Consider the following 21,625-nt stretch of genomic DNA (forward strand, 5'->3'; position numbering starts at 1 on the left):
GTATTATACAATACCATGTGCTTAAAGACCTCTTGCAAAAACCTTTGCTGTACCATTCTGGTTTTGCCTTGGAAAATCTGGTGTCTCCATTAGAATGTTTGATATCCCAGCTTCCTGCTGTTGTTCCTCTTTCCCAATGACTGCTGGGAAAACTAACATGTTATATGGATGACTCTATTTGCTTTTGTATCAACCAAGCACAAGCAAGGAGGGCGGAACCTCTGCCATAAGTGTAAGATTTTAAAGTGGGCAAGTCTGGAGCAAAGTGTCAGTAGCTACAAGAGTAGCAAAGGATAACACAACTGGCTAGAGGAAGCCATGGAGGAGGAGCATCATTCAGTCATAGTTATGGTAGCAAAACTGAAATGTTAGCCTCCTGGCTACAACTGATGCTATGGGCCAGTTTCCTGCTTAGGGGCACCAGGAAGGCAAGTAACAGAGGGCAAAAAACATGTCAGTTGTATCTGACTATTCTATCTTCTATTAAAGTTATCTGCTGATTTATCTTCTGTAGCACCTCAGTTCCTATGTAATGTCAAGTTTAGTGTTGCTGCACTAGCACAAAACTTGTGCTTAGAAATTTGCTGTACGTTCAGAGAGACTTCTGTAAAGAGTCTTTGTTCTGAAAAATCTGAGGACAGTGTTTCAGGCAGTAAAGAGCAGGGAATTCTCATTGTGGTAAGACACACCAAGACCCCATGTGACTTTCTCATTTTTTTATTAATTACTTTTTCATGTTGCCTTTAATGTCTCAGAAACTGAGCCAGGGATCCTTGCCTAAGCTTTTCACCTGACCTGCACCAGGAGTGCCTGGAGGTCTCAGTGTTGTCAAGGAGCAACTCCACATGGGGTGACCCTAGGTGACAGTAATAAGTAAGAATATGCAGCAGAGGTTTTGACAACTTGACAGTTTAAATGCATTACTCAGCTTCAGCAGCCTGACCCTGACCTAAAGGGACATTAGCCATGTTACTCTACACTTTCCAGATGTCAGGTTTTTATTCCCAGGCACACCATTTTTAGCCTACCTGGTATGTTGGTAGAGATTCTCTCACCCCTCCTCTAAGCTAGCTATTGTGAATAGACAGGAAATCAGATCCACCAATTAAGTCGTGTCCATACAGAGTAATTGCCGGGTCTGAGAGGCATCATTTTCAATATGTCTTCAAGCCACTGGGCAACTGTTCCAAACCATGCATATCTGTTTTAATCCAAATAAGGTCATTGTAGGTGGAGCATAGGACACCAAATAATGTTGCACAAATTCTGCATAATACTACCTACCTTTTGTAACAATATCTTCTATTTTATTCCTGCGTGGACACACTTTGACTGACACAGAGAGCATCAGAGCCTGGAGACCAATGCTAGCTTCTCATTTTGCCATCACTCTTGGTAGTGATGGCTTTCTCTAAAGTCTGAACATTCCATCCCTCTGCTTATAACCAGTTCCGTTTTACTTGCTAGGAAGGCAGTATCTAGGGTACAAACCCTACAAAGTTCATTGGATAGCTGCATACAGTTAGGCCTCATCTATGCTAATGAAAGGAAGGGAAGAAAGGAGCAGAAAGTATGTCAAAGAAAAGCACTGGAGGCAATCATTCTCTTATATCCAGTTTAAGACCTTGCGCAGCCACCCGTGAAATCATACGATAGAGTTAACCTCATGTTACTGGAGACAGGAAAGGGAAATGAATTGGCTGCTCATGGCCCCTGGTAGAGAATAGCATTTTTCTTCATGCCACCAGCCCTGTATAGCACAACTGGGACTTTGTGGTGAACTGGCTGCTGACTCTTAAAGGGGTTCACTTTGATAGATGGATGAGGATAGAATTCCCGAGTCTACCAGATGGGATCTGTGCTTTCCAAAATTCTGACCTCTTTCCACAGAGGAGGGGTTAAAAACACCAAAGAACCATCATTCTCACCACTGTCATGAGGTTACACAGGTCCTTAGGTATCAGACACACTCCCTGCCTTTCCAACCTCCACCTCAATTGCAACCTCCACCTTTCTCCAACCTATTTCATCTTCTATTTGGTCGAGCAAGAGAGTAGCTGTCAAAAGGAGAGAAACAAGATGAAGGGCAAGTATACAGGAAAACATGTTCCCTCAGGAGTTAGGTATGGACAGGAGATTAATCTGAGGGGAGATTCAGGTCAAGGATTCAATACACCTAATTTATCTGAATCTTTGAAGTGACATAGTCCTTATGACAAAGCCACTTGGTGTTATGTTTCTTTGGCCTGTTTCTCACAGAACAGTAGTACATGGGCTAATTTTCGCAGTCAGCAGTAATCTTACAGCCTTCTGTCTGAATGATGTTCCACATAACAGCCCCCCAAAATAAGAATTGTTATGTTCAAATACGTTATTAGGTACAGGTTATGCCAGGGAAAGTTAACTCATAGGTTGAAAAGGAGGAAAAGGCATTTACCAAGGCATTTCCCCATGATTTTGTGCAGATGCATGCCCATTTTCTGGATGGCAGCTATTCCACGAGGGCAAGACTTAATGAATGTCATGTTGCATTGCATTTTTACATCAGATATGTATCCTAGCCTCTTTGAGTTCTATTTACTCAGTGTTATGACAGAAACAAAAAGAGCACTATGAAGAGTGAGAGCTCAGTTCCTGCCTTTTTTAAAACTTGGCCTGGTTCTTTCTTTGCAGAAGATATTTTGGACTAAAGGTTGCAGTTAAAAGTTTAACAAACTAGAGTTTGGGTAACACAAGAGAGTATTTGCAGCAGAATATATCTACGGTAATTCTCTCCTTCCATTTCTATGCAGAGTGAGAAGGCCCTATGGTTCATATATGTTTGCATTTTAAATGCCATCCAGTGTTCAGCAAAGTGGTAGTTTTGGAACAATGCCAGGGGCAGAATTTCCTTTCTCTTGTGTCTCTGAATTGTCTAACTATATTGCATGTTACCTAACTTCTTGTTTGGCTCCTTACTCTGGCCCTGCAGTCATTACAGAAATTGAAAAGGCATAAATAACCAGACAGACAGGGGTAATTTTAGCTCATAGACTGCAATGCTGGACTCCCTTGGTGCTTGGAATAGGTATGTTACAACACTGCTCCAACACAATCCTGTTCTTGTTCCTATCTAGGAATAAGAAAGAGGTGTGATCTTCAGAGTCATGAATGGGACTGCCAACAAAAGATATTCTAGCGATTGGTGTAGTGTAACTACTGTAGTAGTAACAGTAGTATGAATTCAGCAACCTGAGAATCTTTGCTTGCATGGAGGGAAACCCTATTTCTGATAGTGGAGTGGAACATGGTCATAGAAGGAGTAACTCAGCTCAGAAATTGAAGTGCTCTGTCATTCCCCAGCCCCCAATAATTTTTGTAGCTGCAGAAAAGGACAGAAGACTGAATTCTTCTGGCAGAGCTGTTAGTAATGACTTTTCACTGTTCTCTAAAAATATAAGGCTGATGATCTCAGCATTTCCTTGCATCCTGCCACCGCCACCAGCAGGTTTTCTCCGTAATCCAGTGCACCACATCAGAGCCAGCCTGGCCGCTTCATAGCTTCATTCCCAGAGAGACAGAGCACAAGGCAAGAACAACAAGCCCACAGAGGCTGTGTGTGGCAAGCTGTCCTACTGCTCTTGTCTTCTCTTGCCTGCCTAAAGTGTACATGACATGTTTTATTTGACTTTTTCCATGCCAAACCCAGAGTCTTCAGTGCATCCAGTTATGAGCTGTGAAGGCGTCTTGGAGCTGAAAAGGGAAAAGAATTAAGTCAGAAGCAGATGTTTCTCTGCCTGAAGAAGGCTTAGAAAGAAATCCCTGACAGCCTTTCTTGTGGCAGAGTCAGATGCTGGGAAAGTCAACCCTCAGATAACACTAATGCTACTCAAAGTAAAATAAGAACTACTAAACTGGGACAGAGCAGTAGTCCACAGCCCAGCACAGGATCCTGTTGAGCAGTATAGAGCTAGCACAGAAAGCTTTTTGCAGCCTGAGATACACTTTCTTTTCTGGGCAATCTTATAGGGGCCACATGCCAGTGATGGGCAGGGCTTGAGGCAAAAGTGGCTGGAGCAATGAATGTAAATATTACTTTTGTACAGTGAACTAGTTTCTACACATACTCACACACCCCTTTCTAGCCTTCATCCATGTAAACAAGGCGTGTTCAGGTTTCCTATATTACTGCTCGCTCTGTGTCTGCCTGGACAGTGTGAGCAGTTAGGCTCCAGATGCAGTACACTGCTTCATTTGGTTTGCTCTGCTCATATGAAGATTCTGTGTGTCTTGTACTAGGAATGTTCATGAGGCCCCAAGGAGAAAAATTGATCTCTTTGTTGGAGTTCAAGCAGATTATTATTTATTTATTTATACCCTGCCCATGTGGCTGGGTTTCCCCAGCCACTCTGGGCGGCTCCCAATCAAATATTAAAAACACAATACAGCATTAAACATTAAAAACTTCCCTAAACAGGGCTGCTTTCAGATGTCTTTTAAGAGTACGATAGTTGCTTATTTCCTTGACATCTGCTGGGAGGGCGTTCCACAGGGCAGGTGCCACTACCAAGAAGCCCCTCTGCCTTGTTCCCTGTAACCTCACTTCTCACAATGAGGGAAGTGCCAGAAAGCCCTCAGTGGATCTCAGTATCCAGGCTGAACGATGGGGTGGAGATGCTCTTTCAAGTATACAGGACCGAGGCCATTTAGGGCTTTAAAAGACATCACCAACACTTTGAATTGTGCTCAGAAACATACTGGGAGCCAATTCAGGTCTCTCAGGACTAGTGTTATATGGTCCCGGCGGTGACTCCCAGTCACGAGTCTAGCTGCTGCATTCTGGATTAATTGCAGTTTCCAAGTCACCTTCAAAGGTAGCCCCATGTAGAGCGCATTGCAGTAGTCCAAGTGGGAGATAACTAGAGCATGCACCACTCTGGCGAGACAGTCTGCGGGCAGATAGGGTCTCAGCCTGCGTACCAGATGGAGCTGGTAGACAGCTGTCCTGGACACAGAATTGACCTGCGCCTCCATGGATAGCTGTGAGTCCAAAATGACTCCCAGGCTGCGCACCTGGTCCCTCAGGGGCACAGTTACCCTATTCAGGACCCACCTGCCCCCAAATAACAGTACTTCTGTCTTGTCAGGATTCAACCTCAATCTGTTAGCTGCCATCCATCCTCCAACTGCCTCCAGGCACTCACACAGGACCTTCACTGGTTCTGATTTGAAAGAGAGGCAGAGCTGGGTATCATCTGCATACTGATGAACACCCAGCCCAAACCCCCTGATGATCTCTACCAGCAGCTTCATATAGATATTAAAAAGCATGGGGGAGAGGACAGAACCCTGAGGCACCCCACAAGTGAGAGCCCAGGGGTCTGAACACTCATCCCCCGACACCACTTTCTGGACACGGCCTGTGCAAAAGTGAACATTCCACCTTCTACTGCTTCACATGCAATCTACAAGTTTCAGGCTTTCAAATTTAAGAAAACGGTGTGAATATTAGAGTTCAGGGTTAGATCTAGCATATAAAGAACCTCAGATATTCACATGCCACCTTTTTCTTTTGCAAAGAATTCTGGTCTTTAGTGGGGAAAAAATCAATGGAGTGTAGTTATGAAAGTTAGAGTAGTTTTCTAAACATAAAGTCCATGTGGAGGGCAGGTGAGACCTGAATATTGCAACCCCAAGTGATCCCCGAAGGTCTCACTATGCAGAATGCTTTCCAGCTGTGCATTTAAGACAGTCACCTTCTCCTGCACTTCAGCGCACAGTGTGTTGCATTTCACCTCTTCTGTCCCAGAAATGCAATGCCGGGAGTGCTATACCACTCTTCCCCTTGCTCCTGCTCTGTTGTTTACTTTGATAGATGACACGCTGCTGAGGTTGAGAGGAGGAACCATGAGGTCTGATGAAACCGCAGCAGCAGCTTCAGAAGGGTTAATGAGAAGTAGCAGTTATTCATAAGGCAAGGGAAAGATGCAAGGAGGGAACCAGAGGGAACAGCAAAACAACTTAAAAGCCTACTCCACTGTGTGAAGATCAAACATTTCAGACAGAAAGCTACAAATAAAGGCCTGTTCCAGCCCTGTGGATCGGCAGACTCCTTGAGTTTTATTTAGTATGCAAAATATTGTGAGATGGAACATTTTGTTCTAAGTTAATAATGAATGAGCAGCCACAAAGTGGGAAATTATTTTATTTTATTTTATTTTTGAGATCTGGGATGGAAGCACTTTCTAGCTGGCGTTTGTTTCCCCCCTTCCCCACCCCCTTCCCCCTCTGTCTCTCATTACACTTTCCTTTTCAGGAATCTAGGGAAAGTTGATACTAAATGAAATTGCTATGCTTGTACTTAGAACAAGAATCAGACAGGCAGTTCAGAGTCCCAGACAAACCCAAGAAAAATTAATAAAATACACATTGATTTTTCAGGGAATCTCCTAAACCTCTTTGATTGGCTTAGTTTTATTCCCCTTGCTTCTAGACAGCCAAAGGGCTTTGGTTTCTGGCGTCAGGCTTCCTCCCCCCCCCCAACTTTTTTTTAAGCTGGCTCATCTCTGGAGTGTGATTTGCTGTCGTTATGTGGTCAATATGAAAAGGATTTTCTTTGAGTCTGGGGATGGTCCCATGCTGCTTTAATCTTTGAGAGCTTATTTAATATTTTTAGAGGCAGATCTATAGCAGTATTTTCCGAGTCTGTGGAGCAAAAAGCATACCTGCTGTGTGGGTCAATGCAGTACTTCCAGATCAGAAGGTCCTCTTTAGCAGATGAGAGAATAGCAGAGGTCCCTCCAAAACATGGAAAGAAAGCATTAAGGGAGTGCTTGTGGGACCTCCAGCACAGGCCAGATTTCAGAGATTGCTGAACACAGTAAGATGTGGGTGGCAAAATGATATGCAGAAGATTAGAAACTTACTGTGGGAGCTCAGTGTAATGGGTGAAGAATGTGTATATATTTCTTGCTGGAACTCAGGAAATTAGCACAGATTTGGGTGTTCCTTTTCCAGTGATGACATTCAAAATCATTACAGTGGCAACAAAACTATAGTAATGATTTTATTTTTGTTTTTTTAACAGTCAGTATCCAAAGATCCTTCTCTGTCTAGCCCAGTCAAACTTATGGTCTTTCCCCCCCCTTTGAACAGCTGACTCGCATGCAGTTTCACAAATTGCTTTATGAGATGCCCTTCAGCTGGAAAAGCAAATTACCATGCATCATGGTCAGGGAGTGGGGCTGTGAGAAAAGCCCCCTTGGGTTCACACAGTTAGTTTCATAGTTATTTAGATCATACCTGATATTTATTGTTTGTTATAGTGACTTTCAGTCTAAGGCTGCAGTCCTCTGAACACTTACTTGTAAGCAAACCCCATTGAACACAGTGGGATTTACTTTTAGTGCTGATTCAACACATACACAGAATCAGGCTGCACACCTGGTCCGATAAAGGTTTCTATAAAGGCGGGCTCTGGATCCAGACATTGTTATGCTTAGAGCAGACTTGTTGAAATCACCCACTGAAGTCACAATTATCTCAAGTCCCTTTGATTGCAGCAGTTCTGTTCTGAGCCAGTCTGAATTCAGTCCAAGGGTGAAACGTGGTTAAGATAAACAATAGGATGAGAAACATCATACCTAACAAGAAGGATGAAGAAAGAATATTAGGAGCAATCATAAAGAAGTAACAGGGGAAATATGTTAAGTGCCAAAACAAGTTTAAACTGAATTCTGTACAGAAAAACAAAAACAGTGTAAAGTCACAAGATGAGATGTGGTATGATCAAATTGGAGAAAACATAAAACTTCCCCTCCCCCTGGGCCTCTGTTCAAACTCAAAATTGTTGAACAACAGCTGGGATAAAAATGCAGATTATTTGCTTGTTTGGGACCTAATGGTTCGAACTGTTGCATGTCTAGCCACAGAGCTCCCATTCTGGTGTGCCCAATCAGTAAAGAGGGTTAATAGGTGGACATGACAACTGTCTGGGATTTGAAATGGCCACATCTTTATTGATTTCAGATGTAGGAAGCCTTGGCATAGGCATTAAACGTATATCCCTCTCAGGCCCACCCTGCTGGGAGGACTGATGCATGAGGGATTTGGGGGTGGATCCATCGCAAAACACAGGTTTACATGGATGGCTCCCAAATGCTGAGGGGAGCTCTATGGCCCACTAGCCCACACAACTGACTCTTTGGACAGAGACTTCCCTCCAGACTCCTCTAATAGGGTACGCTGTTAGCGCCGCCCCAGGGAGAAAAAGAGGGGGATGAGTCACCACTTCACCCCCACCCACCCCCGCTTGGATGAAATGCTATAGGATTCCTCCCAAGACCTAAACCTAAACTGCCAAAGTTGTGCCTAGTGCTATGGGGAAGGCAAAACCTGCCATGCAGGGAATATTCCTTCCTGGCCCCAAACATGGCAACCATCAACAGACCACAGCAAAGCCCATCTAGCTGAAAGGGATGAGTTAGCAGAAAGCAGCTACTAATGAAAGGAGGGGGCAGGGTGGGTGATGCTCCAGGGCAGCTGGACTGCCGCGTGCAGGGTTGGCCGGGCTAATTAGATGGTGGGTGGATCTGAAGGAAGCCTGCCTCCCTTAGGTCCGCTCACCAGGCCACACACCCCGGACACCACAGATTGGCTCATTTGACTCCAGCTTTTGACAGGAACCTGAGAGTCTCTGTGGTGGCCAGGGAGGCTGCAAGACTAAGCGAGGCAAGGTGAGAGAACCGCACCGGGTCGCAGCTGCCACTCACTGCGGATAGGACGGTAAGCGGCCATTATCAGGATTGTTACAACTTTCTCTGTGTATGGCTTTTTTAGATCATTTGCCTAATGATCTGGATACATACCGGTATTTTTTATTTTTTTCAATGGACTGGTATATTTGTTTACTGTTGACTGCTTGTTTATTCAAGGTGTTTCATAGAAGTTAACTATTATTTTTTCTCATTGTCAGAATCATTTTTTTAAAAAACAGAAGGCATTAGCAAGGTACTTTCCTCTCATCAAATCACTATTTGTGATGTGGAAATCCTTTGTCTTCACAGTTCCCTACACATTTTATACATGCATCTGTTTATGGAGTAAAAAAGCAAACATACAAAAATAGATGGAGCTGCAAAGCTATAGTTAATATTTGTTCTGAGGGTCTGTGAATTGTTGGCAAAGAGAAACAATAACATATTCCATATCAACACTATTCCTGGAATGAGGGGCAGACAGGATACATAAAAACATATTGACCTACAATTTCATATAGTATATGACAATATGGTCTTTACATGGAATCTGACACAGAATGTGGACTCTGATTCTTGGTTTTCATTTTTTTCAAAAGCAAGTTTGTACCATAATCATGATTGCTTTAGATGAATTTCTGTTCCTAGTTCTATACTGTCTTCTGCCACTCTATCCGCAGCATACTTCCTTTCCTAAAATAGTTGGTATTCTATGAAAACCCAATTCTAGCTCTCTCTCTCTCTCTCTCTCTCTCTCTCTCTGTGTGTGTGTGTGTGTGTGTGTGTGTGTGTGTGTGTTTGGAGTGGGAGACAGATAGAATTTGAGCAATCTGCTCTGCTTTTAGGAATAAGTTTCCATACCCCAGAATTTGTTGTCTTGTATAAGTACAGTAGAACCAGATATTATTTAAACTTTGATCCGTACAACATGGGAGATTCCCTAACATTAGTAAATTAGGAAGATTAACCACACTGTCAAGAAAAATATTTGAAGTGACCTTTGTCACATATTTTCCAAGCCCTCGTACCTGAAATTGTCTAAACAGAGATGTCAACAGGAATGCAGCATTCAACACTGCTGAGCAATAGCCCCTCCTTTTTCTATATAAAGAAAAATCTCTAGAATCTCACCTTCACTCATCAAGTAGCAAAGAGTCATGCCTGAAACTATTTGAAAAATGTCTGTACCAGTTGTAAGGTAGGAAAAAGTGTTTACTGGATCTCTGGTGACCAGTTACTCTGCCAAAAGCGGATTCTTACTAAAGCACTGTATACTTCATTGTCATTTGAGAAAGATGCACCCTAGCATATAATTTTAGGACAACGTGCAGCTGAATGATGCATTGCAGCGCTGTTCGTTGCTGGTGGGAAAGTCAGATGGTTAAACATCGCCACTGATCAGTGTCCTATGGAAGAAAGTCTATAGACGTTCCACTTATAAAGGATATCATCCTGCCTTGAAAAAGATTCATTTGCAGCATGTTTTCAGCTGGCACAGCTGGTAATAAATTAAGTAGCTCATCTACAGCTGCTCTATGAACACCCTGGCTCAGCACGTAGTGAGAACAGGAACTCTACTCCTTTCATTGATGCATCTTTCAAAATCTTCCCCATTTCCCAGGAACAGAGGCTGTATCACTTTTAAAGAGGAATCAGCAATCCTGCCGTGCCAGCATTAAAAACTATCATTAAGAACCATTGTATTTAAATTAGAGATAATCTTGGACACAATGTGAGGAGCTAGTGCTGGGTGTGGCCCTTGAGAAAAGCTGCAATTTCCCCTGCCATTGTCACTCTGCTGTCCTTGATTGCCACCAGCCACAAATTCCAGTGATTTACTGAGCTACAGGGTATAATTTGCACCAAGTGTGAGGAGTTACAGCTCCACCAGGCACCCCCTTCAGAGGGGCTGCTGTGATGGGCTGTCAGCTGGGCTTTGTTACTTTCAGTTCATGAGCAATCTGCATTTACTTCTTGCTGAAAATGTGGGAGGGGCAGAGGAAGGGACAAAAGCTTCAGATTGACTTTCCAATTCCAATTGATCAAAAATCAAGAGTGGGACCTTCCAGCATTCATAAACGATGGCATTAAAGTCAATTTTTCTTGTTCCTTCAACCCCCCTCCCCCACTTTCTGCTGGAATGCATTGCAATCACATTTTCAGACACCCTGAAGGTGGGAAACTGACATTTCCTAACAATTACTATTATTATAGGTATTCCATTGGCTCCCACCCTTCCACCAAGGAGCTCCCTGTGGCATTTCAGTTCAGCCTTCCCCAGCCTATTGACCACAAGATGCTTTGGGTTATACAACAGCTATCAGTTGTGCTGGCTTGAGCCAATAGTTGTCGTAGTGTGGAATATCTAGGACGCAACAGGTTGGGGAAGGCTGTTTTAGCCCCACAGCAAGTCTTGTCAGGTAAGATAGGTTGGGAGAGTATGTCTTACCCAAAGGCCACCCAATGACAGAACTTTGAATTCCACAGGGATTAGGACACACGTTCTCTGTATCGTGAGCCCCAAGAACATCATCTGCTGCTTGGACAAATGAATGCATACTTGTTGTTTCTAAGATTAGCCTTGAAAAATGCACCATTTCTGATGCAGTCAGGAGAGGTGTGGTGGCCTTAAAAAGCTCAGCGTACCATTTTCCTACTTCCAAACTTAAAAGGGCTATTTAACTCTTTGGGTGCTGTTGCTCACATAGCAGGTACAGTATTAGGAAAACAGAGTGTCCCTCGCCCAGCAATTGTTAGTTGTGACCAAGGCAGTAGCCCTTCTCACAATAAATTGGGGTTCCAACTTGCTTTGTAGTAAGATAAGGCTGCATGTTCCACTGAAAGGAACACTGAAACATTGTAGTTCACAGCTTGATAGATATTAGCACATAGCATATGCAGCAATGAGTATTGCAATAGATCCCTACTGTAGTTCACGTTTAGTTTTGCCCTCAGAGTACATTGTGGAGTTTATGTTTATCTTTGTTTGAACTATTTTTCTTGCAGCAGATGGCTTTCTGTTACTTAGCGTATTGTCTGCTGCTGTGCCTTTTGTCCATTATTTCATCAAAAAGCAGAAAAATCTAAAAATAAAAAAATACAGACAGATACACAATTATATTGTGTGATGAAATGCCACATTTTTCTATTGCATTGGTGCCCTGGCACTAATCCCCTGGTTCTGCGAAGAAAAAGATTGTAAATGGAGGAGTCTTTGCAATCCTATATTTTTGATTGATTGATTGATTGAATTTATATACTTCCCTATACCCGGAGGTTTCAGGACTGTTCACATAAAAAGCTACTGTGCTTAATTTAGGAGGGAGGGAGAAGTTAAACTAGTCCTTACTTTTGGGTTGAGGTATTGTTTAGGTGGTTTGGTTGTTGCAGCTGTTATTGATATTAATATTTTGTATCTTAATTTTTTGATCTTAGAATGATTTCTGTGGGACTTGTTGGAATTTTTCAATTATGGTTGTGTGCTTTTTGGTGTATTTTATTTATGACTACTTTTGTTATGTTTGCAATTGTGTAAATCTTTTCATGTTTCAAGCAGCCTTCAGCATGGCTCTAGCCATCTAAAGGCAACATACAAATTAAATTATGATGATCTATTCATTTATTTTTATTTTGATGTGGGCTTAATAAAACTCCTTCTAATCTCTTCCCAGGACTGAGTCAGTGGCTGAGAAGATGTTGACTAATTGGTTTGCTTTCCTCCTCCACAAATTCCTAAAGGTAAAGAGTCAGCTGCTTCTACCCTGAATCCATTTCCTTTGTTATGTTCTTTGCAAGTTCTTGTTTTCTGTGGTCACCTCCAGAGCATCAGCATTTTGCAGTAAGGATGCAAGCTTAAGCCAGAAATGTAGGTTTCCATAATTAAAGTGGATTAAAGTGCTTTGTAACCCTAGCACACACAAAAACCAGACTTTATGAAGTTAGGAAAGTAATGGGGAAATGCGCTAGAAGTGTGGGATGGACAAATAATTAATAGGAAGGTGTAAAATCACCACATAAGCAAATCAGGATGAATTCTCATTGTTGTATCACAAATCAGATCAAAAGTTCAATAAAGACCAGACATTGTCTAATCTGCATGTAAGCTTTGTATTAACTCTTCAAGTGGCTGGAGGAAGTTAAACCCAGAGACAGGGAGTAATAGGAGAAAAGTGTAGAGACTGCCCAGTCCTGTGTACAAATGCAGCTTTGGTTCTCTAATCTGTGAATGGGTTTTTGCCCACACTACCCTCTGCTATGCATTCTGGGAACTGTTACTATTTGAAAAGGCCATAATTCTGCAAAATAATTCCCAGCACTTTCCCTAGATTCACATGGGGGAAGTCAGGATGATTTAGGATTGTAGTACAGGTGTGTTCTATACTGGTTCCCTTAGCACATGACTTTCTAGATTACATTACAAATCTGAAATGTCACACATGTGTACTCAGCAGAGGGAAATCAAGGCACAGATACAACAGATTAAAAGAGAAAAGAGTAGGAAGACGAAATACTCTACTGGTCTCAAGCCAATGCAGTTCAGTTCCCCATTCTCCTATACTGTATCTAATGCATTACAGTGGTGCCTCGCAAGACGAAATTAATTCGTTCCGCAAGTTTTTTCGTCTTGCGAGTTTTTCGTCTTGCGAAGCACGGTTTCCCATAGGAATGCATTAAAAATCAATTAATGCGTTCCTATGGAGACCGCTTGCCAGGCTGGCGGTGCGGAGAAGGGCTTTGCTCCCCACCGCAAGCCTTCAGCACAGGTACGGGAACAGAGGGGAAGGCGCGCAGCGCTTCTCCTCTGTTCCCGGGGCTTGCGGTGGGAGGAGGGTTTTTCCTCACCACCGCCAACATTCAGAACAGCATTCTGAATTTTGGCGGTGGGAAGGAAAACCCTCCTCCCACCGCAAGTCTTCAGGACAGCCTTCCGTAGACTGCCGTGGGGGGGAGAGACCTCCTCCCGCCGCCAGCCTTTGGAGCAGCCTTCCGAAGGCTGCCGGTGGGGCGGAGAGACCTCCCGCCGCCAGCCTTCGGAGGAGCCTTCTGAAGCCTGGCGGGGGGAGGAGGTCTCTCCACCCCACCGCCAGCCTCGGACAGATACGGGAACAGAGGGGAAGGCACACAGCGCTTCTCCTCTGTTCCTGGGGCTTGCGGTGGGAGGAGGGTTTTTCCTCCCCACCGCCAACATTCAGAACAGCCCTCCGAAGCCTGGCGGGGGGAGGAGGGCTCTCCGCCCCATCGCCAGGCTTCGGAAAAGCCCTCCGAAGCCTGGCGGGGGGAGGAGGGCTCTCCGCCCCATCGCCAGCCTTCGGAAAAGCCCTCCGAAGCCTGGCGGGGGGAGGAGGGCTCTCCGCCCCATCGCCAGCCTTCGGAGAAGCCCTCCGAAGCCTGGCGGGGGGAGGAGGGCTCTCCGCCCCACCGCCAGCCTTCGGAGGAGGTCCGAGGACAGTGGGGAAGACGCGCTGCACTTCCCCGCTGTCCCTGGAGATTTCCCTATGGGCTTTCGTCTTGCAAAGGAAGCCCATAGGGAAATTCGTTTTGCGAAGCGCCTCCAAAACGGAAAACCCTTTCGTCTAGCGGGTTTTCCGTCTTGCGAGGCGTTCGTCTTGCGGGGCACCACTGTATCAAGAGCTGGATATTCATATTTTATTTTAGACATTGAATACAGTTTATGGCTACTTCAGATGGCTACAGATGTTGGCGCCTGTTTGATCTTGTGGTGTTTTATAATGCAGTCCAATAGACAGTTATTCCCCATTTTATACATTTGATGATTGGGATCAGGGCTTTTTTCCCAGCCGAAGCTCACTGGAGCTCAGTTCTGGCACCTCTCAGATGGGCGCCATTGCCATTCTAAGAGAACAAGGGAGAAGTTCTTGGTGAGCTCCAACAGCTCTTTTACTAGAAAAATAGCACTGATCGTAATTATTGTTTACACAACACCATCTATATACTTGATGACTTCTAGAGTCCTATAGGTAAAATTAACGATGTACCTGCTCTTCAGGAGCTTGCAATCAAAAATAAAGTGGGGTGGGGGGAGGCAATAATACATATGGGCAAATGCAGTTGCACATCTAGTGGATGGATTTGAAGAGTGGTGTCATGGAATTGTAGAATTATAGAGTTGGAAGGGACCAGGAGGGTCATCTAGTCCAACCCCCTGCAATGCAGGAATCTTTTGCCCAACATGGGGCTTGAACCAACGACCTTGATATTAAGAGTCTCATGCTTTACTGACTGAGCTTTCCTGAGCTTCTGCATCATGTGGGTTGAGGCAGAATAATAATTTTGGTAGCAGAGTTTTGGAGCAATGTGAGAAAACTTAGATATAAAAGGAGGAAGCTAAAGATGAGAATGTTGCAGTAGTCAAGGCTGGAGATTACCACAGAATGAATCAGAGTTTTAGCCAAGGGATCAGAGAGGAGTGGGTGAATTTTTGTAATAACATAAAAAGAAAAGTGTCTTTGTAGTTGATTAAATGTAACAAGGGAGATATTATGTGACTTCTTTTTCTTGAATTTCTGGTTTATTTAGATACTTTAGTTGTGAATGTTTCATATTTAATGCTTTATTTTATTGCTTAACTATTAATACTGACCAAACTGAAAGCACACATGTTTTGAACACTATTTAGTGAGGTACATCCCCAGTAAATTGAGCAGTATTATGAACTTATCTCTAGGGCAGGGAATTGGATCTAGCCGGAGTCTTGGCTGCAAATGCGGCCAACCCTCCATGGGTCATTTTGGCAGATGGGCAGGATCACCCCATTGTCAGTCACTTGACATCACATAACACCTATAATGAAACTGATCAGTATACATGTTAGGTGTAAAAGCCAATGTTTGTGTTTTCCTTACTAAATGGTGCATAAAACAAGGACACATCCTTTCTGGTTACATATTTTTGCAGCGCATCCTGTAATCTTTAGAAACCAAAACCATGCAAACTCAAATCAGCCAACATTGCTTGTGAAGCTCAATGAATTTAAAAAATCAGGAGGGTTGTGTAGCTGCTTTTAAATTATACTTGTTTGCCATGGTTTCTCTGCCTTTGACAAGTTCTATCTTTATCAGTGTGCAAGTTCTCTTGTGTTCTGTGTCAAACAGGAATGTGCTGGAGAGCCACTCTTCATGTTGTACTGTGCCATCAAGCAACAGATGGAGAAAGGCCCAATTGATGCCATTACGGGGGAGGCACGTTATTCCCTGAGTGAGGACAAGCTGATCCGGCAGCAGATTGAGTACAAAACTCTAGTGAGTGGGTGCCTTCTCTGAACAATTTTTGGTTGCACCAGCCATCAGCCATTATGGGGAACATAATCCCCAGGGCTGGACATAGATTGAATGGGGAAGTTAGGTGGCAATTTTTTCCTGTCCCAGGTGCTTTATATAATAGTAGAATGTTTTCATGGTGATTCTTATTGTGGAAACTCTAGGTCCATATCCAAGCAGAGAAGCTTCCTGAGAAAAGATGTGAAGCCCAGGCACCTTAGTGAATAGTAATACAAACCTAATACTTTTACTTTTAAGCCAGGCCATTGTTTTTAATGATAGGGAAAATGCTTAAAGATTCCACATAGGGTGGAAATAGGCAGTTAGCCATCTCAGCTAGTTCCAACCCTCATTTTCAGAATTGTGGCTGATGTTCCATGATACAGGTGAGTTTTTTAAAAGAGGCCCCGTGGAATATGTGTACTCTGTATCCACGGGGCCTCTTTTAAAGGACTCAAACCGTAGTATAGTATAGTATAATATAATATAGTATAGTATATGTACAGTTGAATTACAAATGGGGAAGGAATATTGGAGGGGGGAATCACATCCCAGTGTGGACTCACCTGTACAAAACTCTTGGTCCAATGTATACATTGTCCCTGGGAAGGACATTAGACAAATGTATTGGGGGGGGGACATAGTGAATACCATGGGTTCAAAGTGACAATCACATTTTTCCTCAGACAATATCCCTAGGCAGAGCATCATATCCCAACACCAATATTGCCAGGAGGCATTTGCCACCTTGTTTGCTACCTGTGTGGAGCCAGTCACACTTCTTAGCAGTTCCAGGTGGCTAGGTCCTGTTGGAGAAAAGAGGGAAAAGATTGTAAAGCCCCTAGACCAGGCATGTCCAAAGTCTGTTTTGGGGGCCTAAAATGGCCCACCAGTCGATTTAATCCGGGCCCCATGTCCTGGGGTAAAATCCTTTAAAAAGCTCAGCAACTTCAGTCGGCCCTCATGCATGTTCACTTCATCAAAACTGGCCCTCTTTGAAAAACGTTTGGGCACCCCTGCACTAGACCACCTCATTAGTTCCTGTTTTTAACTACATTGGTGTAGATTTGTGTTAAAAAACCCCCCAAAAAACCTGCACATTAAACTGCAAAAACAGGACAGAGTTAATCTGTTAGTGTCTAAAAATAAAATACGCTTAAACCGGACAAAGAGCAAGCCATCCATCCGTAATCTGAAGGGATGAACCAGGCTTTCCAAAGCATTATGTACATCACCCGTGGGCATCATCCATGCACAAATTTTATCCACCTTCCCAAGGGACAGAGAGAGCTACAGTAATTGTATGTACGCAATTGTATTTGTAATTATGTAGACTACATCTCTGCATACTTACAGATCTAGGTCTCCACATGCTTTCTATGAAATGGAAAATCATTTTTTTTATCAGTTTAGCTTCCCTGTCTAAATAGGACTTAATTGTGAACAGGCATTTTTATACCTCCAACTTGGGTTGAGAATTCCTGTAATATGCAGATGATTTCTTCTTAGCTTTTCTGAGTTCATCTTAATATTCCCATTCTTTTCTCTTCTCTAGATCTTGAACTGTGTGAATCCAGACAATGAGAACAGTCCTGAGATTCCTGTGAAAGTGTTGAACTGTGACACCATCACTCAGGTCAAAGAGAAGATTCTGGATGCAGTGTATAAAAATGTCCCATACTCACAAAGGCCACGAGCTGTTGACATGGACTTGGGTAGGAACATACTTGGTTTGGGAAAGAGCTACTTATGGAAATGGGGTGGGAACAGCAGTTACACGGGAATCAATAGAAGAATAATTTAACCATTCTTCCTTTCTTGGAGGTTCAGCATTTCAGAGAACCATCCTACCAATGAGATGACTGTGCCTCTGTTCTTGATTGTCTAACATTGTCTTCCTTCTCCTGCAGAGTGGCGGCAAGGCCGAATAGCACGTGTGGTCCTTCAGGATGAAGATATCACCACCAAGATTGAGGGTGACTGGAAGCGGCTAAACACCTTGATTCATTATCAGGTAAGCAAGTAAAGCCTAGAATTCAGTCCACAGAAATCAGCTGAGCGGAAGACAAAGCAAAAAAAAAAAAAACCACCACAGAAATTTAATTCCTCTGTATCTCCTCTAACAAGACAGGCAGAGAGAGTCACATTCTTATGATAAATCAGAACGGCTCAATGTGTTCACGTATTAAAAGGGAAAACAGCCCTGACACACATCTCACAGGAACAAGCAGAGCTGAAAATTGACTAAATTAAAAATGCCAGCCGTGTTCACAAGACAGACAGCATATGCAGAGGAGCTGAGCTCCCAGCGCTAAGGATACCGAGGCCAGTGTAGTAGCTGCCCTGTCAGAAGCGGAGGGCTGGAATGTGACAGAGGAGTGTGGGGGTGAAATCTGCCACGGGCTGCAGATCATGCAGCTGGGTAGAGCGATAGTCAGAACAAATGTCCCGAGATATCAGGCTGCATGGGCAATTGGTTTTCCACCAATTCACACATACAAAGCTCTGCTACAGCTCAATTTAGGGAGACTGGCCCATTTCATATGTCACTGTCTCCATACTGTGAAGATCTGGGCTCAGTTCCCTGCTCTGCCACAGAGCCAATCTGTGACTTTTGAGCAAATACTTGAGGAAATAATTTGTCATGCCATGCAAATTCAGTGTTGATGAAACTTGCAAAGGCTGCATAAGCCAGAAACTGGTTAATTATGTTGCATTGCAGATCACCAAGTATGAATACTCAACCAAGCCCATCCGCTTATCTGAGTCTGGAGTGATACACAAGAAATGTGTGTATTGGAATGGAACTGTATTAGCCCTAGGTGGTGGAACAGCATTCCTAAGGGCAGATGCACTGTCTTAGTAATCCTATCTGCTTTGTCATTTGTTTCAATTGACACTTCCATTCCTTTACAATGAAACCTCCTACTTAGTAACTTTTCTAATTATTTATCAAAAAGGGTGGGAGATTGACTCTTGCTTAGCCAGATGCTTGGCATTTAAAGTAAGAAGGTCATGTGATTTTTATCAGGTCTACAATTTTCAGATCATTTCAAAGGATATTGTTAATCCCTCGTGGCCATGAATTCTATGAATTGTTTGATTTTTCTGTGTGCAGTACAGTTGTACCTTGTTTTGCGGCCAGGATCTGTTCTGAAGCCCCGGCCACTAGCCAAAAAGAACGCAGGGCAAAGCGCCGTGTCTGCATGCACATGCGGAGCGGTTTGCGCTTCTGCACATGCGCAATTTAATGCTTCTGCGCATGTGCGAGCTGCAAACCCAGAAGTAACCCATTCCGGTACTTCGAGGTTTGCCATGGATGTTCACTGGAATGGACGCTAGACTAGGCGGATGTTCGCGGAGGTATTACTGCATATCCTAAAACAGAACAGATTTCCTCAGCACTTGCTCCTTCAGAAGTCCTTTTCAGTTTGTCTTAAATTTAGTCCATTACACAGGCATGTGTGGCTTTCCTTTGCAGTAAGACTGGTGGTGGGTACAGTAATCTGCTCCTGTCCATGTCACAAATGCCATCATCTCCATTGGCTTCTCAGGAGGGAGGGGTACTCAGGACAATTCAGCTCTTATCCTGTGGTTATGTCCACATGCCCATAAGCATAGAAATATAAGAGAGAAAAAGTAAAGCTGTGTTGTTCTTCCCAATGAAAACATAATACTTCTTGAAACTGAATATCAGAAATGCTGTTTATGACTGCATGTATATCCTCAACATAAAGCCCCTCCACAAGTTAGATGTATGAAGGGTCTCCTGTAATTACCAGGGAGTGAAGCTGTATCACTTGCTTGTTCTGCCTAGCTCCAGCCATCCATCCATGATTTCATAGATTCATAGAATTGTACAGTTGGAAGGGACTACAAGGGAATCCTTTTGCCCAGTGTGGGGCTTGAGCCTATGACCTTGAGATTAAGAGTATCATGCTCTACCGACTGAGCTGTTGTCTACACTGATTTGACTGGACATCTGCAGGAGGAAAACCTATACATGGAGACCTCCTTTTGTATAGATTTCCTCAGAAGTAGAGCCTTAACCGCACAAGGTTCACATTGAAGCCTATGCACACTGTTGTCTATGCACATAAACATTCCCTGTTGCAGATGTCCATGCTCAGTACGGAGACAGAGAGAGAAAGTTATGTGATTTGGGGGGTAGGGTCAGCTCCATAATAATCACACAAACACCCCTTAAATTGCAAAGCATTTCCATTTTAGTCACAAAGGTACACCCCTGAACTGACACGTTGCTTTTCCTTTTACTAGTTCTCAATATTATTAGATTGTATCCCTCATAATGCTCTGTACTGCACTAGCCTCTTAGAAACAAGACAAGTGAACACACAGCAGGCACGTGGATTTTTTCCCCAGAAATTAGGTTCCCAACACCCTTCTTTTACTGTAAATATTATCATTCATTTGTGTATATCAGTTAAGTTAAGCAAATGCTACACTGGTTAATTGAAAAGGCATGAAAAGTGTACAGTGGTACCTCGGGTTACATACACTTTAGGTTACATACGCTTCAGGTTACAGACTCCGCTAACCCAGAAAAATTACCTCGGGTTAAGAACTTTGCTTTAGGATGAGAACAGAAATCGTGCTCCGGCAGTGTGGCAGCAGCAGGAGGCCCTGCTAAAGTGGTGATTAAGGTTAAGAACAGTTTCAGGTTAAGAACGGACCTCCGGAACGAATTAAGTACTTAACCTGAGGTACCACTGTATACCACTTTACTATATTTAGCAAACTTAAAAAATAGTTTTTCTAAATCTGTATGCCCAGGAATGTATGTTGAATCCTTTGCATGATATGGGTCTGCGTGGATTTCAATATGAGCCAAGTGAATAAATTACTGTCTCTTTGTGATGGTCAAAAAGCACCCAGGTGAATCCTGTGCAATCTTAAGCATGTTTATTCAGAGGTAACCCCAACTTTGTTAAATTAAACATTCCTTTGTAAGTGTAGTTTGCATTGCAACCTAAGTTGCCTATTTTAGGAATGGTAACATATTCTTGCCTGCTGTTTGAGCAGGAGGGTTTGTGTCTACTACAGGGATTTTGGGGGCCACATATACTGTTGGTGTCACATGCATAAACCATTTATTTATCTTCAGTCAGCAAATAAACGAGCCAGTCTCCTAGATGCAGCTTCTGGCAACCTCTGCAACCCTTGCAATTCACTGCTTGATAACCCCATTTCCCCAAAGGATTCAGCCTTGTAATGTGTGCAAATGACATTGTCCAGACAAGGATTGCATGGCAGAGGAATTCAATGAATTTTCAATTGCAGGTGCTGATTAGGGTGAAATAGAGAGTGCACTAGACTAAGAGCAGATTTAACCCTTGCTGAGATAGGGTTACCTCCCCACCAGTGAGCCAGTGGTTAGGAATATTTGACAGGTGAGGGAAGGATTGGAAGAAGGGGCTGACTGATCATGTTGCAGCTGCTTTACATTTTCCTGTGGGAAAGGAAAGGAACTTGCTAACAGGTGGCTGTCCTCTGGCTTTATGCAGTTTCCGATTAGGTTTTTTTTAAAATATCCAGATGTTTATGGAGTGAAAATTCTCTAAAGGTTCCTGATAAAGTTCTGTTTCTGAGGCC

The 21,625-nt window shown here is 43.4% G+C and overlaps 1 protein-coding gene across 2 annotated transcripts in view; it reads left to right on the forward strand.

Annotated features, from left to right (window-relative positions):
- The window catches only part of PLXNA2 (plexin A2), a 392,250-nt gene that overhangs the window by 341,281 nt on the left and 29,344 nt on the right, over positions 1–21,625 (forward strand). For both annotated transcript variants that reach the window (XM_081916268.1, XM_081916269.1), the window contains exons 23-26: positions 12,407–12,473; positions 15,848–15,994; positions 17,568–17,727; positions 17,923–18,026. In XM_081916268.1, the coding sequence (XP_081772394.1) occupies positions 12,407–12,473; positions 15,848–15,994; positions 17,568–17,727; positions 17,923–18,026 (478 nt within the window). The remainder of the gene's footprint in view (positions 1–12,406; positions 12,474–15,847; positions 15,995–17,567; positions 17,728–17,922; positions 18,027–21,625) is intronic.

Source organism: Podarcis melisellensis (genome assembly GCF_964234715.1).
Source record: "Podarcis melisellensis genome assembly, chromosome: 6".
NCBI lineage: Eukaryota > Metazoa > Chordata > Lepidosauria > Squamata > Lacertidae > Podarcis > Podarcis melisellensis.